At 49.5% G+C, this 19,014-nt stretch overlaps 1 protein-coding gene across 1 annotated transcript in view; it reads left to right on the top strand.

The window, feature by feature from the left end:
• Positions 1–19,014, top strand: part of FAM193A (family with sequence similarity 193 member A) — a 160,545-nt gene that overhangs the window by 86,762 nt on the left and 54,769 nt on the right. The window contains 5 exon segments of the mRNA XM_032856195.1: positions 512–669; positions 1,409–1,576; positions 4,948–5,182; positions 10,687–10,811; positions 16,137–16,284. Of these exon segments, the coding sequence (XP_032712086.1) occupies positions 512–669; positions 1,409–1,576; positions 4,948–5,182; positions 10,687–10,811; positions 16,137–16,284 (834 nt within the window).

Raw genomic sequence — 19,014 nt, 5'->3', positions numbered from 1 at the left:
GGCTCTTGGGTTCCAGGCACGAGGGTTGGAGCCTACTTCATCCTGCCATCTTTGCCTAGAATGTTCTCTTTCTCCAGCCTCCTGTCCCTTAGTGCAGGCAGCAAGCTGTGGGGTTCCATGGGACCAGGACGAGAGGCCTCTGCTCCCCATCTCCCCCTGCTCCCCAGCTTCCCGCTGGGCTTGTAGGCTGCTGGCTTTGCACTAAGCACCAGCCCTGACAGTGCAGGGCAGTGCATCCGCTGATGAGGACGCTGAGAGTGGAGCTGCTCTTTCCTAAAGCATGAAAGAAACTTACTGTCTTCCTGAGATTATGGTAGAACTCTCCAAAGGTAGTAAATAATTGGTTGCAAACAAAATTCTTAGGTGTCAGAAAGTTACCCAGATGATGTCCTTAGAGATCTTGTCAGCGTCTGAATTTAAATCTGTTTCTAAAAGGCATTTTTCTAACACGTTAATAACAAATTTCTACCGTGAACATTTGAACATAGTCTGTTCTGTTCTCTTTTCAAAGCAGGGCCAAGACTTTCTTCTTCACTCCCCTCTTGGCGGGTCCCAGCCGGAGGCAGGCGGCGGGAGGCTAGCCCTTGGTGCGCAGACGCTGCCCTCGGCGGGGCTGGGCGCTGCCCCCTCAGACTCCTCGTGTGCCTGTGAGGCCTGCAGCGAGCGCAGGTACCAGTGTGGGCCCGTGGGACAGTCGGGAGCAGGGCCTGCCCGACCCCCGCTGCAGCTGGAGCAGGAAAGGGGCCGTTCCCATAAAGACGGCAGGCACTTGATCGATTCCTAAGGACTGAGACAGGAGCCTGGGTGTCAGTGGGAGAACTAGCAGGATGAGGCTCTTCTGAGTCCCTGCCTGTGAGGGCTGACAGGAGCAGGCTAGCACTTAGAGAGGGAGGGAGGCAGAGCCAAGTCATTATAGTCTCAGGCTGGCCTGGGTAGGGGGAGAGCTGCCCCTTCCCTGGGATGTTGCTGCAGTATAGAGGAGGAGAGGCCAGGGCCTAGGGGCTCTGAACCTGCTCTGTGCTCGGCTCAGGCCCGAAGCCAGTGCAGCCAAGTGGGGAGCAGGGGCTTTGTGGGGAGAGAGAGCTGCATGATGGGCCCCTTGAGATGGAGGGGAGCATCAGTGTTCTCGACGTGGGACGCCAGGTGTGTTCATTCCTGTTGTGCGAGGAGGGGCTGTGGTCTCCTGGGGAGGAGGGTTTGGGGAACCAGACAGCTGCAGGCACCTGAAGCCTGGGCTGGTCACCAGGCCTCCCTGTGGCCACAGCAAGTGGGAGGCTGTTCCAGGAGCAGAGTAAAGTAGAGGATGCTGTTGGGAGTCCATGCCCCATCCCCTTAGGCCATCTGGAGGGCAAGGGTGACCCAGACTGACTGTTAACCCTGACCTCCTTGCTCTTGTGCCATCTCACAGAGAGATTTCAGCAGAGACGGACCGTGAACCCCAGCAGCTGCAGAACTACTGGTCAGAAGTGCGCTACACGGTCCGCTGCATTTACCGCCAGGCGGGGACCCCGCTGGCCGACGACCAAGACCAGAGCCTCGTGCCCGACAAGGAGGGGGTGAAGGAGCTCGTGGATAGGTACACGTTGCCCCTGTGTCGTGTCCCTCCCTCACCTGCTGCCCAGGAAGCCTACCCTCTGCTCCGGCTGGGCTCTGCTCTCTGGACCCCGTAAGCTTGGCTGCACCCGCTTACTGCCGGTACCCTGCCGGCCGGCAGACAGACTGCCGGAAGCAAGCCCTCTGGGCAGAGATTCACGTTCATTCTGATGAAATGCTCACTGCCTATATAATAAACAAATGAATCGACACGTTTCTGTCCTTTCTTAGTGTTGAGACTGACTGCAGCACTGCTTTCGGAGTCCTGACTGTGCGAGGGATGGGACTGAGCACAGTCTCAAGCCCTCTTGCATTTAATCAGCCCCAGGAGGACAGGCAGGTGCCCGCTGTGGTGAGAAGACATTTCCTGAGGCCAGGCAGCTTGAGAACGCGCCGGTGTGGGAATGGAGCGCGCGCTGTGGCCGGCCCGTCCAAGTGGGTGTCCCGTGAAGGGCCTGTGACTCCACGTGTGCTCTTCAGCGGACACCATGTGCCCGGTGACAGACAGACTGTTACTCTGCCTTATAGTCTGTAGGGTCTTTTTTCTCTTCTTTGAAATGTTCCAGGTAAAAGGGATCAATTTGAGCAAGGCAGTTCATGGATCGTTTCTCCTCTTGCTTTGTGTTTCCCACATTTTGAAGGGGGCTCTGCAGACTCTTACTCGCTGTGCAGCACAGGTTATCCTGGAGCGAGGAGCAGTGCATGGCTGTGGATTCTGTGAACTTGTGGAGGAACGTGGCCAGTTTGTTCAGGGCTCAACGCCTTGCACTACAGGAGATGGATCTGGGTGGTTGTGCCGCTTCTAGGAGTTAGGTTTCCTAGTGAGTATGAGGGAAAAACATAGGGCCTGCCATTCAGACACATGACATCCTAGACTACCAGTGCTTAGGAAGCAGCCGAAGTCAAAGGAGAGGCGGCCAGAGGAAGATACTTGGCAAGTGCTAGTAGCGGCGGGAGAGGTTATGGCAGAGAGTGTAAAGCCGATAATGGGAATTGCTGAGGTTTGGGAAACGGCATTGCCCTGATAGTGAAATACACTGTTAAGAATGTGGATATGTCACAGCCCCAGCTGGAAGTGTGTCTGTATCAGATCTGCTTTACTTGCCCTTGTGTCCTAAGAGCACGGCTGCTTTTGTGGTTTACATGGAGATACTCATCAGGAGAGGGGTGTTCGTGAATCCCACTTCTGGGAGTCTGTACAGCTGGTGGTCATAATCCTTTCCTCCTCTCTGTGGCCCTTGGTGTCCTACATGGTCCTGCTCTGTGCTGCCCTCACACCGCTCTTCACTACATCCCAGCTGTGCTGGTTCCCGTCCTTCCTCTGCTGGCCACACTCACTCCTGCCACAGGGCCCTTGCATTTACTCTTCTTTCTGTCTGCCATGTTCTTCCTTTTTCAGGATTTTTTTTTTTCTCCTTTCCGGTGTTCACATCACTTTTCAGAGTCACTTTCTCAAAGAGGCTACCCTGTGTAAGACCCCAGGCGCCTCTCTGCCATCACTCTTTTTCCCCTTGCCGTCTTTTTCATTATTTCCTACCATTACCAGAATCCCATCACCTGTATGCATGTGCCATCAGCGTCGTGAGGGCAGAGTTTATTTCCTCAGCTTCTTCAGTGCTGCAGCCGTGCCACTGTATAGTAACCTTCAGCACACATACACTGGTGTTTGTTGGCTGTGCATGTGGATGAGCCGCCTCAGTGACTTCGGCATAGTCTCCTGGTCATACGGCTTTTAAAAAAATCTACTTGTGGGAGGACCGCATGGCCATTTTGTTGTATTTCTAAGGTACTGAAATGGACAAAGAAATAAAGTGAAATGGATGTTTAATTCACCTCACTAAGAGGCGTCCAGTCTGCTGTAAGTTTGGTTGTCCCTCTGTCATTTGAGCCTTCTGGGGCATTCCTTTAACAGATGACATATATTCTACTTTGTAGGACAGTTGTACTGGTAATTAAAATTGTGGTTGCTACGCTAAACTAGTATGTCTTTCTTTCTTTCTTTTTTTTTTTTTTTTAAGATTTTATTTATTTATTTGACAGACAGAGATCACAAGTAGACAGAGAGGCAGGCAGAGAGAGAGAGGGAAGCAGGCTCCCCGCCGAGCAGAGAGCCTGATGCGGGGCTCGATCCCAGGACCCTGAGATCATGACCTGAGCTGAAGGCAGCGGCTTAACCCACTGAGCCACCCAGGCGCCCCTAAACTAGTATGTCTTTCTGAAGTGTGCTGACCCCAGTGGGAATCCCATCAGTTTTTATTATTTCTCTAGCCACATTCTGTGCAAGGCTTCCTGTGCTCCATTGTCAGGTTTTACTTGCCTCTTGTCTTTATAACTTAGGTGGTGCACTAATTTAAAACTGGAATAGAGGGCGAATTACATTCTTCTCTTTTTGACCAAATATGGTGCCCAGAAGGTAAAAGGATCCGTTGTGTAAAATCCAGGCTTGATACATTTTACAACTTGTGTCTGATACAGTGCTGGCCTCAAGGGCTCCCTCCTGGTGGCAGCTCACAGACAGATACTGTTGTCAGCCCAGCCATCCTGGGCTTCCATCTGCAGACCCCTCAGAACTGTGCATTTGGGAGGAGCGGCTGCTTTAGTAGGTTATCTCCAAAATAGGAAAGAAATTCATAAAAATGTTAACTGCTACTGTGGCTCGGTAGAAAGGCACTTATTAATTTTTCCCTTCTCTTCAGTTTAGGGGATTTATTTTATACATTTTCATTGTTTGTGTGTGTGTGTGTGTGTGTGTTTGTGATAGCTTAAAAAGAGACATTGTTTCTATAGTTTCCTCTGATTATAAAAATAATGTAAGCCCATTTGCATTATATACTGAATTCCTGGAAAAAAGGACAGAACAGTCTGCTCTAGAGTCCCACAAGCCAGGTGTCACCTCTGCTTGGGTGGTTGCTTTTGCCCAGCATGTGGGCGTGGACAATGAGGTGTCTTAGGGCTCCTGAGAGGAGGCGCCACTATGTGCGCTCTGCCACCTGCTGGTTGTGTGAGCTCCCTGCCTTCCACCCAGGCGGGCTGCACTGTTCAGCTGAGTGATGAACTTGGTGATTAACTGGGTTGGTACGTGGGAGACACAGTGCTAGTGCAGAGTAAGTTCTGAGTAAATGCTGGGATTTTGGGGCTCTTAGCTGATGACTTTGTGGCTCTCGACGCTGTCTGTGCCAGGGCTCCTTTGTGGTGAGTGAGGTGAAGGCACCTCCCATGGGATATTGAGAAGATGGTGGGTGTAGCCATGGCCGGGTGGGCGCTGATCGCAGCTCAGCTCACTGATCGCAGTTTTGTGGAGGCCCGTGTGTGGGCGGGTCACGGGTGAGCGGTGACTCTCTCTTCTCTGTGCAGGCTCTGCGAGAGGGACCCCTACCAGCTGTACCAGCGGCTGGAACAACAAGCCAGAGAGTATGTACTGGAGATGAAGGTCCGACTGCTCCGGCAGCTATCGGCGGCATCCAAGGTGAAGGCGCCGTCCGCCCTGCAGGGCCCTCCACAGGCTCACCAGTTCATCTCTCTCCTCCTCGAGGAGTATGGTGCCCTCTGCCAGGCAGCACGCACGATCAGCACCTTCCTGGGCACGCTGGTAAGAGCGAAGGCTGCCTTCCTCTGGTTCTGTGGGGAAGAACTTGAGAAGACCACTGTGCTCGGGTGAGATCGTGGGGAAGCTTGTGTGTTGACCTCGTGTGCCATCACCAGCCCCTCCTTTGTGGTGCTCAGGCACCAAGGAGAGAACCTGATTCCTCTCCCCTCTCTCTTCTCTCTGGACTGTGCTGTGAGAGAAAGGTGTTGCGTGGATTATTGTTTGGGTAACATATCATGGAAATAGTTTGGAGACCTTGAGGCCTAGGGAGCGAGAGATGGGGATGATGTGAGGTGAGGACCAGTGTGTGCATTAGGAGGGAGAAGAAAGACAAATGGTTTCTGTCTTAAGCTGTTATCTCTGTTGTCAGTGTGACACGCAGGGCATGACTCCTGTGGAGAGCACTTGCTTCCGGTCCTATGGGTTTCAGTTGTCGATTCCACAGTCCAGCCCTGGGTTAGGGATGGGTTCCCAGAGTCCGATAAGAACCCACCCTCATGCCCACCCCTGTCCCTGCCCAGTGGCCCTCATGAAGGAGACAAGCAGGGGTGTCTTACGGGTCTCTGACCACCTCACGAGGTAACCTAGCACACATGGGTGGAAGGAGGCATGTGGTAGAACCTCAGCTCCTAGAAACCAGCCAGGCTGGGCATCAGAAGCTTCAGTCTGCCCTGTCAGCGGTTCAGCCGCCGGTACAGGGAGGCTGTGCTGCCTGAGAAACTGGTCATTCAGGCCTTCCGGACTGTTAGAGAAATACCGATTTGCCGAGAGTCTGGATTTGTTTGCCATTACCTCAATTTAGTTATTAAATGATACTTGACTAGTTTTGGGTACTTCCTTCCTGGTAAAACTACATTTTGAAACAAATATAGCACCAGTAGTTTCTAAGATTTTAAATGCAATGGTCTTTGTGATTCTAAAATTGATAGACCTTCTTGCCAGGAAAATTTTCAGACATACAGTTTTGCAGGTAAATTCAGGGGGGTTGGGCTTCATGGGCCTCCTTGGGCATCCCTGCAGTAGACCGTGCCGTGCCATGAATCTTGACAACCTGGAGGAAAGCACGCAATGTGAGGAAAGGAGCCTGAGTCAGGAGGGACGGCTGTCTCTGCATCGTGAGAATCTGCAATGGCATGCTGGTACCTGGAGCAGGGCCCAGCAGGCCTCTGGTGCCTCACTCCCAAATGTCCCATCGCACGCAGCTCTCCCTCTTCTGCCTCGACTTACTGAAAGTGCCTGTTCTTCAGAAGTTCACATCCAGTGCCACCTCCTCTAGGACCGCACCCTCGGACCTTCCTGAGTCCGCCGGGAGAGGAGTCCGCCAAGGTGAAGAGCGTCTCCCAGCTGCCCGAACCTTGTGCCAAGCAGTGCAAAGCACAGCTCTGCCCCAGGTGGCGCTTCCGCCCAGGGCCCCCCCCCCCCCCCGGCCCCGCCCCACCTCAGGCAGTCAGCGAGGAGCGTGGTTTTTGAAACAAACAGAAATTGATTTCAGCCCTGCTTGTTGGAGCAAATTCCTAACAATTTGCATAGGAATACTTTCTTGTGGTTTGGAAAAAACTCGTAAATACTAAGAACAAAATATGGTTGTTTGCTCAGTGATTAATGTCACTTTCATTATACATAGAGGTACTCACTTTTGTTTCCAGTGGTACAGCAGACGTGACACCCTGAAATCCTTCCTTCATGGGAAATAACGGAATTACTGGATCACATAAACTGAAACTAGATAAAAAGCTTTTATAGCACATTGCTGAGGTGGCAGGAAAGGCAAGAAGACTTAGGGGCGAAAAACAAACTAAAAGCTGGAATCCTGAGAAATTTGTTTGCCCCAAAGCCAGCATTCACTCCAGGAACTTCTAAACCTGGGAGATGGGAGATACAGCCTCGGTCCCACCCTGGGTGGCATCGACACACAGTGCTGGGCCCACAGATGTCTACCTCCTTGTGTGAGAGTGAAGGAGAGGCCCTGGAGGGATGGCAAGGGCATGTGCCTGTTGTGATCTTGGGGAGGGCTGAGGCGAAGTACAGCCTCCCAGAAATTTTGTCATTATAAGCCAGCTGCCACCTACGTTTGTGGTTTCAACAAGTGCTGTCGGTGGGGTGTGAAAACTCCCGATGCGGGGCTCAGTCCCAGGATCCTGTGATCATGCCCTGAGCCAAAGGCAGATGTTTCATCGACTGAGCCACCCAGGTGTCCCAAAAAAGAATTATTTTCCAAAACATACTTAGTAAGAAGAGGGGCTTCCTTTACATTTTTGCAGATCTCCTTAGTTTTTGGCTCAATAGAGGACATGTTGATTCTCGTAGCTGCTTCTGCATTCACACTGTTATCATAGGTTGCTTTGGCTGAAGTTATTGAAGAAAATTCTGCCTCACGGAGATCCATATTTGGCAAAGGGAGGAATATCTTAATAGCCTTTCCAGCCATTCATCAGGAGTACACTTGAGTCCGAGGGCTTCTTTTTTTTTTTTTTTTTTTAAGATTTTATTTATTTATTTGACAGAGAGATCCCTAGTAGGCAGAGAGCAGGCAGAGAGAGGGGGAAAGCAGGCTCCCTGCTGAGCAGAGAGCCCGATGTGGGGCTCCATCCCAGGACCCTGAGACCATGACCTGAGCTGAAGGCAGAGGCTTAACCCACTGCGCCACCCAGGTGCCCTGCCTGAGGGCTTCTTAATGGTTAGGTGTGGTGTAGGGTCTCTGAGCATGTCTCTTACATCAGAACCAGTGCTGGAGCCGGTGCTCAGAATGGGTCTGCCCACACGTGGTTTTCCAACATCATACTTTGGTCATTGGAAATACACGGGCTCACCGAGTAGTTTGTTAAAAATGACCTTTGTAGCTATCACCACTGATCCTCATCAGAACGGAGAAGCTTCAAGGCCACAGTGACAGATTCAAGTTTTCTAAAATGCAGATTGTTGCTTGAAAGCTCAGATTTTATGATTGGCCACAAATTGTTTTTCTTAAAGCAGCACATTGGTGGTTTTTCTTAAAGCAGCACATTGGTTGGCTGCACAAACCCTGCCGGCTAATTCTCTGCCTTCTCAACCGGCTTCTCTGGAAACAACATCCCCTGTTTTTCTGATTCTGCAGAACCCAGGGAGGGACATTTAGACATAGGAGGGTATTTTTAAAAACATTATTTTCGTGGGAAATGCACTTGTGGGTATATTCTACACTGCCCTGGGGATCAAACAAGATGATAGCTTCATGTTTTAAAATATTATTTTAAATATTAAAATAGAAGGAGCCTGCACATAGGTTGTGCTTCCCACCTTCTGGGAAATGCTGTGCCAGGGCTGTAGTAATCATGAAATCTGAATTTCCATCCTTAAGAAGATCCTGGTAGTTCTCGAGGTCTGTTACACAGCTTGATTCTGAATACCTCCTCGTTCTCCTTCCAGACCCCCAAAAACCTTTTTGCAGTTGAGTGTAAGAAGGAAAACTAGTTTGGGTGGAAAAGCCTGAGCTTGAGTCACTGGCGAGCTTGTTCTCTGTGCCTCTAGCTCAGGTGGTGCTGAGTCTTGGCTGCGCTCCTGCACAGGGCACCCCCGCTCCCCCGCAGCCCACAGACTCCTTCCCCCCAGCCCCAGGCCCTTCGCTCAGCCTCTGTAGGCTGTCTCTGGCCTGTGAATGGGGCCTGGCAGCACACAGTCCAGGGTTGTTGAGGGCGCTACTGAGATGACCCTCGTGAGCACTGAGAACCATGCGTGGCCTGCAGGAAACACTGTTGCTAGCACACGTTGTTTTCCCAAGTTGACTCTAGGCTGGGAAATGAGTTTGGGTCCTGCTTTTTCTTTTGCTTGCCTCATTTGGATGTATGATTAACAGATTTCATGAAAAATGCCAAACATCTTCCTAAGTCAGCCTTCACCCAGGTACCTATAGTAACATGACCCCCAAAAGCCAGAGCTGTGTCCTACCCCCGCAAGTAGGCAGGCAGGCAGACAAGGACCACGCATGCAGCTGTGAAGGTTTATGGGGGAAGCCCAGCAAGCACTCAGCTCCCCTGAGCGCCCTCCCCAGAACCTCCCTCAGCTGGCCAGGGGCCTGGTCTGGCTGCTGCCTTAGCTCCTGCATGTTCGTTATTGTAGAGACAAACCGTAAATCGGATCACTGCCTACTTCTCTGTCCCCTGGTGACTCCTAGAGAGCAGGGGCCTGCTGGCTTCATCTTTGTGTCCCTGCACCTGGCCCAGTGCCTGCACAGAGTGGTCTCTGCTGACGTCTGTGACATGTAGTGTGGTCGACATGTCATCTGTGGCCACGTCCTTGGTACCTTCTTTGGCAAGGTTCTCATTCCAGAGATGGGCGGAGTTTATCAGCTCCCCGGCTGGCTGTCCTGTACAGAGTAGTGGCACTGCAGGGTGCGGAAGTGCACACCTGGGGCAGTGGGAGCAAGCTCTGGAAACACAGGCAGAACGGAGGGTTTGAGGGTCTGTGCAGGTGTCCGGGTTCCTTGCAGGGCCCTGTCTGTCTGCAGGCCGTGAGCAGGGGTTGGCAGGTGGCAGAGCTGGCATCCGTTTGTGCTGGAGTGGTGCCGCCAGTGTGCCCTGAGCTCTGTCTCGCTGGCTGTGCCCAGGAACAGGAAATGCTCGCTTTGCCTCGTTCTCTCAGCCCCCATGCCAGCCAGTTACTGGGCAAACAGTGGGGTCTTCGTGTGTAGACTGTTTACTAACGCCTGCAGGTGTGATCATGTGAATTCACTGGGGCGAAGCTGTAGAAGGCGTCACCATGAGTAACCCATTTCATGGAGTATTGCTACATCATGTTAAGCAGTTCCTCCAGTTGTCAGTGGGTTAGGGAAGGAACATGTGTGAAGGATGTGCAATGACTGAAACACACGGAGCCCTACAGCATCGCGTAGCTTATGGGTGGACACTTGGAGTCCCACATGCATATGCTTGTAGCGAGATCTATGCTCAAGAAAGGCACCCTCTCTGTCCTGGTCACCTTGTGTTGAGGGCAGATGGACGTTTCTTTTGGTATCACTCACTCTGATGGCCAGGACGCTCCCAAATGTTTAAAAGCTATTTAAAGTAACTGCTGAGTTTGCCTTTGTGTATTAGGGAGAGGAAACACCTGACCTTCCACGGCTTAGCACTAGTGGAGAAGTTATTTGCGGCCACCAGAATGGCAGATTTCTCAAGATAGGCAAGAAAATGATTGCCCTTTGACATCAGAGGATTTGTGTGCATTTAAATTGTTTGAAGAGTAGGTCTTTCAGTGCATTTTGGAAGCACAGTGTAAGGAATGACCGTCAAATACGTGCATTTGCTTCTCTCTCTCCGTCACATATTTGTGTGCATCTTACCCCCTTTCTCTGTGTGAGGGACTTAGAAGGGAGGAGACTGGGGTCGTGTGTGCATGTGTGCCTCCGGGTTCTCCATATGCTGCGGGATGTTCTGGGCCTGCAAAGAGGGCTGGAGGGGGCGGATCCTTCTGGGGAGTTTTAGTCTTCATCAATTCAGTATATCTTCCATTTATTTATTTATCTTTTTAACTAGGAAAATGAACACTTGAAAAAGTTCCAGGTGACATGGGAACTGCATAATAAGCATCTGTTTGAAAATCTGGTCTTTTCGGAGCCACTTCTTCAGAGCAACTTGCCAGCACTGGTGTCACAGATCAGGTATCTGGTCTTTGTCTGCATATGTCTCTGTGGTGTGACAGCACGGTCCTTCTCCCTGTGTTTAGTGGGTGTGTGTTGGAACACCATCACGGTGTGGACGTTCTTGCTCAGGGAACAGTACCACTTGGGCGGAAACTCAAAATCCCAGGAGTACTAAATTAAACTTTTAAAATAACAGACTCAGTAGTAATGCCACTGAGATTTAACATCCCAATTTCCTTATGAATAAGGAAAAGCCGTGGTAAACGTAGAGTTTTACTTTGAAGAGACTCAGGCTTGGCCAGACGGCTGTGGCACTTGGGTGTGCAGGGGAGACGGGGAAGGGGTGTCAGAGGAGGGGGACGGCTCTAGAAAGGGCCTGACGGTGCCACAGGGCTCCTGGGCATGGAGGCCAGGGATGTGTGTGTCTCTAGCATTCCTTCTGTGCCTTTGTTCGCGGCGTGGCCACATCTCAGTGGCGCGGGGTATCCCAGGGCTTCCGCACGTGCGCCAGGACGAGTGGTCCCAAGCACGGTACTCGGCGTCTGCCCTGCTGGCAGCTGGAGGCCATGTGGTGGGAGGGCGTTGGCCCCGCGTGAGTCCACTGGGATGAAGCTCCTTGGATCTGTGGTCGCTGCTGAGTCAGGCGCCCGCTTCCACAGTTCTGCCACGTTGCTGCTTCTGTTCCCATGGACTTACCACGTAGAGTCAGGGTCCTGTGCCAGAGATGCTTCCTAACAGCACACACCATGCTCATCTTTGTTTAAGTGTCTGAGCTGATGTTTGTTTGGACCAGATTCACAAAGAAGGGAAATTATTTCTAAGTAAATAAATTATTATTGTAGTTTACTTCTAGACTAGTCACTTTGTTTTCTTTTGAAACCCCTGTATCAACCTAGTCTTCCTGAATCTTATCTGAGGGGTCATGACTCTTCCCACTTCACACCCTCCCCTCTGGAGAAGCAGTAGCCCTGAAAGTGGTTGGATACAGGTGATGGGGGCAGAAAGACCAAAACACAGTGTTGTGTGGCTGTGGCCAGTGCTCTGTCTGGCCCCGGACCCTCCCGGCACCCCTTCCCCACAGCCCATTCCCTGCCCACCCTTTCCTCTATGTCTAGTCTGAAAGCATCTGGCATGTTCCGTGGCAGGGCATGGAGACTTGAGTGTCCCAGCTTTCACCTCCACCAAAGAAAGGGTCAGGAAAGTATTCTAGGTCATGAGTTTGAAATGCAGAGCATGGTTTTGTCCCCAGTTACATCCACCAAAGGCACTTTTTATTGGCGGGGGGAACAACCAACCAAAAACGTGCATCTTGGGAAGGTGGGGGTTCTTACAGCAAGATTCTAGGGCCTTGTGTTTTCTTTTGCTGGTGAGCCAGTTAGTTTGATGGGCCTGTCATCAACTTGGGGTGAGTGACGGGGAGCTGAAATGTATCCTGAAACTCCATTCTTGGCTGTGCCTTGGTTCCAGATTGATTTCTTTCTTTCATTCTCTCTCCCTCCCTTTCTAGATTATTTGAGAGGGAGCGTGAGGGGGAGGGGCAGAGGGAGAGAGTCCTCAGCTCTCTGCACTGAGTGTGGAGCCTGACGAAGGGCTTGATCTTACACCCCTGAGATCCTGACCCGAGCTGAAATCAGGAGTCCAACACTCAACCAACTGAGCTGCCCAGGTGCCTCTAGTTCTGGGTTTCTTAATCACTCAGTGCAAATGATGGTCAGACTCCAGAAGATTGGCAGTGTTTTGATCTTGAATGTTAATTCTGGGGTCAGGCTGAAGGAGGGCTCTTGGGGACAGGTGAGGGAGCGAGGGACATAGAGACAGGGACAGAGCTGGGGAGGAGGCAAGCAGAGCATTCCCAGCGGCAGCTGGTGATGCCAGAAGGGACAGTTCCCTTAGGTTCCCTGGCAGATTCCCTTGTCAGACCCAGCGGTAATTCAGGTCTGAGCTTCTAGTGTGCAGATCCTACAGAACAACTTGTAGAAGGTTTGGGAGAAGTTATATACTAGTACCAGCCTCTAAAGTAAGGATTGAATCTGTGGCACATAGACTCTCTAGTTGGGAGTATTTTCATATTGACTCCTGGTCTCTGACCCTGTGCTTGTTTGACTTTATTAAGGTAAAGTATAGATAGAAAAGATGACACTGAGCAGATGTGCAGCTGCGAGCTTGACCGTGGCCCCAGGAAGTCAGTTCCTCCTGCGTGCGGCCTCCAAGCACGGACTCCTCTGCCAGAGTGGCCACGGGACCTCCCACCACGGCACTGCCTGCAACGGCAGTCCCACTCCTTCCTTGTTTATTCTCCTGTTACTCAAGTGTGCCATTCCAAGGCTTGCCTGCTTTTTCTTTTGATGTATCTTTTGTGTTTTTTTTTTTAATACAAATAATCTACATGAGGTGGACCTCATGTGAAGAAACTGACTTAGTTTAGGGAAATTATTTCTCCTTTTTTAAACACCTTTGCTGAGATAAAATTTACATACCGTTACAGTTCACTCATTTAAAGTCTACAAATCGATGGCTGATGGTATATTACATTACTAATTTTTGAAAATTGTGATAAAATATATATAACATGAAACTTGCCATTTTAACTACATTTAACTGTACAATTCAGTGGGATTAATTACATTCACAGTGTTGAGCAGCTGTCACCAGGGTCTGTTTCCAGACCTTTCCTCATCACCCCAGAGACTGTCACCATGAAGCAGTGACTCCCACCCTTTCTTTTCCCCACGTGTCTTGTAATTCTTTAACCTGCAGGCCCCCACCCCACCCCTTTTTCCCTTACAGTTTATCTCTTTGGGAACTTGAACTGTCAGCCCTGCAGCGAGGCCCAGGGTCCAGGCCCCTTGGCGTGTGTGCTCAGGGAGCACCTCATAGGCTTTCTGTCTGTGGGGCCTGAGAACTGGTGGTGGGGTCCAGAAACTTCGTCAGACTAGTGTCTGTTCCCGTGGCAAGACCAGGAGCCTCACTGTCTGCTTGTTTGTTGTTGTGGGTGTTATTAGCGATTGCCCAGTTGGTTTTTATTTTAAATATATGATATTGTTAGGGAGATGTTGAATTAGGCTTGTGCATAAACTTGCAAAACTGACTTTTTCTCATTCTCCTTGTGTTGTACGTTCACACTATTTGTGGTAGACGTTACCATGAGCATCTGTCCATGGCGTTAGCCTGTGTTTACAGAGTGAATATTTAGACAGTAACCTGTTTGCTGAACCACTTGTGTTGTGCGACCATGAGGACATTCCTTGTTTTCTCTCTGGATTCCAGCCCAGCTCGGCTTGAATGTAAGCCCTGTGCCTACACATTGTGCTCTGATCACCCCATCAAAGATGTCCCAGGACCCCTGGCTGCTTTGCTCTCCATTGGCTCAAAATGGAACCTGTATCACGGTAGAGGAGAGCAGTTCTCACTTCTAGTAGGAGGGAAGAGGAGTGTGTGCCGGGCAGATGCCGGTCCCCTTAACATCCCCGTGTTCCAAGTGGTATGCGAGGGACAGGGTGGCATTCTGTAGAAGGCAGGCTTTGTGTGAAGCAGGAAAATCCGTCTGTAATAGCAAGGTAGTGGAAGCAGGAATGGGGAGAAAGCAGCTGCTCCGTGGGTTGCTGCCCAGCAAGACAGCAGGCTGTGTTCTCAGGTCCAAGGGCCACCCGGTGGCTGTGCAGAGCCCGGAGCAGCCTCCGAGTCACTAGATGCCACGTTTTGGGGAGTTTTTTATCCTCGGGGGCAGAAACAGCCTTAGAAGGACAGCCTTGGTGTTTGAGGGAGCCTCAGTCACTGTGGATCAGTGTCAGTTCCTTTCCTGTCTCTGGCCTCCCCTAAACACCTGTTCGGTTAGGCCTGGCTGCTGCTGCCTGCTCCTTCCTTGGCATAAACTTCACAGTTGGACACTGTGTGTGCAGATAACTTCAGCGGCAGTGAGTTCATTTGTAGGTTCTCCCTTTTACAAAATAGTCACAAGTGGGATCCACCCACACGCAGAGATGGGAAAGGAGAGGGAGCTGTTTGTGCCCATTGAAAGGGTCCTAAATTTAAAATTACTGTATTGTTTGTATTTATTATAAAATTATTAGATTGTGATGCAATGAAACTCTGAAAATACAGAAAATCATGAAGATAAATAGATGCTATATACAATTCGATACTGCTTCTAGATTTTTTTTTTATGTCCGCCCCTACACACATCTCTAAATGTGATGCCATCATCATATCTTTACTTAACATGGGCATAGTTTATTTCAAAGCACATGTGCAAGTAAAGTGTATATGAATGAAGAGATGTAATAAGCTTCATAAGAGGCACTGGTTCTCTGGAATTCCTTCGTTTAGATGTGCCGGAAAGTATCTTATTGGTACCCACTGTGTAGCTCCCAATGTTTTCCTGTCAACTCTGATGATCTTTGCGCACGTAGCCTTGTTTCCCTTGAGCGACTATAAATGTTGTCTCGATTTTGAAACTTCTTATCAGGATGTCTTTATTACAGTTGTTTTGGTATTTAGGTATTCAGAAAATGAGCAGTTTCTGATGGCATGTAATCTGCTCACCCCCTTGTCCCTGCCACCCTGCTTGGCTTCCCTGCTCTTCCCAGGCCACCTCCTGCCCCATATTCTCTTTCCTGGAAGTCTAGGTGTTTTCCTCATTGTTTACTGTTTGTATGTCTTGTTTTCAGTTCATTTTCTCATTTGCTGTCTTACCAGCATTTTTAAAGTAATATAGAATAAGTAAAACTATAAAACATGTTTCTTTGATTGGATCAAATCTTCTGTTTTACATAAATTGGAAAACCAAGTCTGAGTCTTGTATTTCCATTAAATGTTGTGTTTTCTCTGGGTCAGTGTATTTCATTGGGGAAAAATAGGTTACAACTCCACGTTTAATAAACTGAACTGCTAGGGCCTATTTATTTATTTATTTATTTCCATAGAGAGGGAGTTGGGGGAGGGGCAGAGGGAGAGAGAGCATCTCTAGCAGACTTCCAGCTGAGCGTAGATTCCAGTGTGGGGTGTGATCTCATGACCCCAAGATCAGGACCTGAGTTGAAACCAAGAGTCAGACACTTAACTGGCTGAGCCACCCAGGTGCCCCAAGGCCTTAGTCTTGTAAAACACTATTCTTCACCACTGACTTTTTCCCTTTGGACCTCTTCTTGGAGCTTCTTTATGCCGGATTCTGGCCTGGGGCGCCTTGCGTATGTATTTGCTAATCCCTCACAGCAGTCTTGTGTGGTGTGTGGTGGTGTCCCACTTGTCACATTGGGAGAGGAGGTGACAGAGAGAAGCAGACCTCTGATCTCTGGCCCAGAGCCTTTGGGCTCCTTTCTTTTGCTGAAATACCTCTCTCCCTAGGCTGGGAACCACGACACATGACACGTGCAACGAGGACACATACAGCACCTTACTGCAGCGGTACCAGCGCTCTGAGGAGGAGTTGCGCAGGGTGGCCGAGGAGTGGCTGGAATGCCAGCAGAGGATTGATGCTTACGTCGACGAGCAGGTGAGTGTGTGCCGCCAGGACCTGCCATGGGTAGCACGTGTGCCAGGGTAACAGGGGAGGTACAGGTGGAAGGAGTCACCACTGACTTTCCAGAGGGAACCATGGTGGCCTTCACCCTGCTACACCTGGGGGTGGCGGCAGCTGTTTGTTGGGTCAGCACTGACTATGCACACCCAGTGTCACCTGCATAGGCTGCCACCTGGCGCAGCTGCCACCTACAAGAGCCTCTGGGGCCTTGGGGAGCTGCTGAGCCATGTAATTTCCAGAGCCGTTCACATAACGCTCTGCTACTCAGAGCCCCATCTCTGACTCTGACTATGCAGACAGAGCATAGTTGGTTGTGCTTGGCAGGTGGCTGACAGGGATGAAGGGAGACCCAAGAAGGCAGGGTGCTCTTCTTGAAGGTGGGGCGTGAAGGCATCCGGAGCCTCTTGGGGACACAGCAGGACTCCCAGAGGGCCTCGAAGCAGGCGCCTTTCTGAAACCATGGGAGGGTGGGGTTGTGGTGGAGGCATTTAGAACAGCCCTGTGCAAGGTAATAGGATCTAGAGAGTAACAAGGGAGCACTGACAGAGCTCTGTACTATACTTTTCTTCTTTTAAGATTTCTTTGTTTATTTTAGAAGAGAGCACAGGGATGGGCACAGAGGGAGAGAGAATCTCAAGCAGACTCTGCATTGAGTGCGGAGCCTCACATGGGGCTCGATCCGAGGACTCTGAGATCATGACTTGAGCTGATGCCAGGAGGTGGACATTTAATTGATGGCATCACACAGGCACCCTCTGTGTTACAGTTTTGGGACTCTGGGGTAGGACCAGGGCTGTCTGCATCCTGCCTGCTGCAGACCCCATGGGCTCTTTCTCATTTCACTTTGTAGGTAGGAAGGATACAAATGCAGTTATAGTTTCAGAAATCTGTTCTTCATTTCTCCAGCTTTGAACTGGGACTAAACCCATAAATACCCCATGACAACTCTTAGAAGAAAGGAAAGACTGAGACTTTGCCAAGATTGAGAAAACCTTTGGGAATAGTAATTTCTTGATGTATTTGTACCTGAAATTAAATGTCTGTTTAGGAATATAATACACAGTGTTATCACTGCTATTCTGATGAAAATGGGGTATGACTCGTAGTCTCACAAAACAAACTGAGGGTTGCTGCGGGGAGGGGGGTTGGGAGGGGGGGGTGGGCTTATGGACATTGGGGAGGGTATGTGCTGGGGTGAGTGCTGTGAAGTGTGTAAACCTGGCGATTCACAGACCTGTACCCCTGGGGATAAAAATATATTATACATTTATAAAAAATAAAAATAAATAAATTAAAAAAAAAGTAACAGTATACTTGTTTTCTCTAGAAAGGAAAACACAGTCTTATTTTTATTTATTTATTTATTTATTTTTAAAGATTTTATTTATCTAACAGAGAGAGAGAGATCACAAGTCAGCAGAGAGGCAGTCAGACGAGACGGGGAAGCAGGCTTCCCGCTGAGCAGAGAGCACGATTCGGTGCTTGATCCCAGGACCCTGAGATCATGACCTGAGCTGAAGGCAGAGGCTTAACCCACTGAGCCACCCAGGTGCCCCCAGTCTTATTTTTTAAAAGTAAGGGTGAAATTAAATTTATTTCATTAAAAGTACATGTATGTACTTTTACAGCTCTAAATGCTTACAATAAAAAGCAGGAAAGTTCTTAGATCAGTAACCTAACTTGGTAGCTTAAGGATGTAGGGAAAAAAGACAAACTAAACCCAAAGCTAACAGAAGGAAAGAAGAAATAAAGATTAGAGCAGATCAACAAACTGGGGAATAGAAGAAAATCAGTGAAACCAAAAGTTGGTTCTTTAAGATCATGAAAGCTGACAAAACTTTAGCTATGTGGGCTAAGAAAAAAGGAGAGACTCTGATTACTAAAGTCAGAAATGAATTGGGAACATTATCACTGATTCTACAGAAATAAAAGGGATTGTCAGAGAGTGCTGTGAACCGTTATACAGCAACAAATAGGATAACTTAGATAAGTGGACAAATTCCTGGAAACACAGAACCTACCAAGACTGCATCACAGGGACGCAGAAAGTCTGAGTAGACCTGCGACTGATAAGGAAACTGAACCAGTAATCAGAAATCCCCAACAGGGGTGCCTGGGTGGCTTAGTTGGTTAAGCATCTGACTTCAGTTCAGGTCCTGGGATCGAGCCCCATATCAGGCTCTCTGCTCTGCAGGTAGCGTGCTTCTCCCTCTTCCTCTGCCTCCTGCTCCCCTTTCTTGTGTTCTCTCTCCCTCCCCCTCAAATAAATAAAATCTTAAAACAAAACAAAAACTCCCAACAGAGCAAAGCCCAGGACCAGACGGCTTCACAGGTGAATTCTACCAAACCTTTAAAGAATTAACACCAGTCCTTCCCCAACTTGTCCCAAAAATTGAAGGGGAGAGAAGCTTCCCAACTCATTCTGTGAGGCCAGCCTTACCCTGATAACAGAGACAATGTAAGAAAAGAAAATTATAGACCAACATCTATGATAAAGACTGATGAAAAAATCCGCAACAGAATACTAGTGAACAGAATTCAGCAGCATATTAAAAGGACTATGTACACAATGACCAACTGGAATTTATTACTGGCATGCGGGTATGGGTCCATACATGAAAACCGATCAATGTAATATGCAACATCAACACAATGGAGGGAGTATAAAAAATAGGATCATCTTAATTGATCCCCTAAAATCAT

Source organism: Lontra canadensis, unplaced genomic scaffold (assembly GCF_010015895.1).
Source record: "Lontra canadensis isolate GAN:19392208 unplaced genomic scaffold, GSC_riverotter_1.0 scaffold1, whole genome shotgun sequence".
NCBI lineage: Eukaryota > Metazoa > Chordata > Mammalia > Carnivora > Mustelidae > Lontra > Lontra canadensis.
This window is presented reverse-complemented; position numbering and strand designations above follow the sequence as displayed.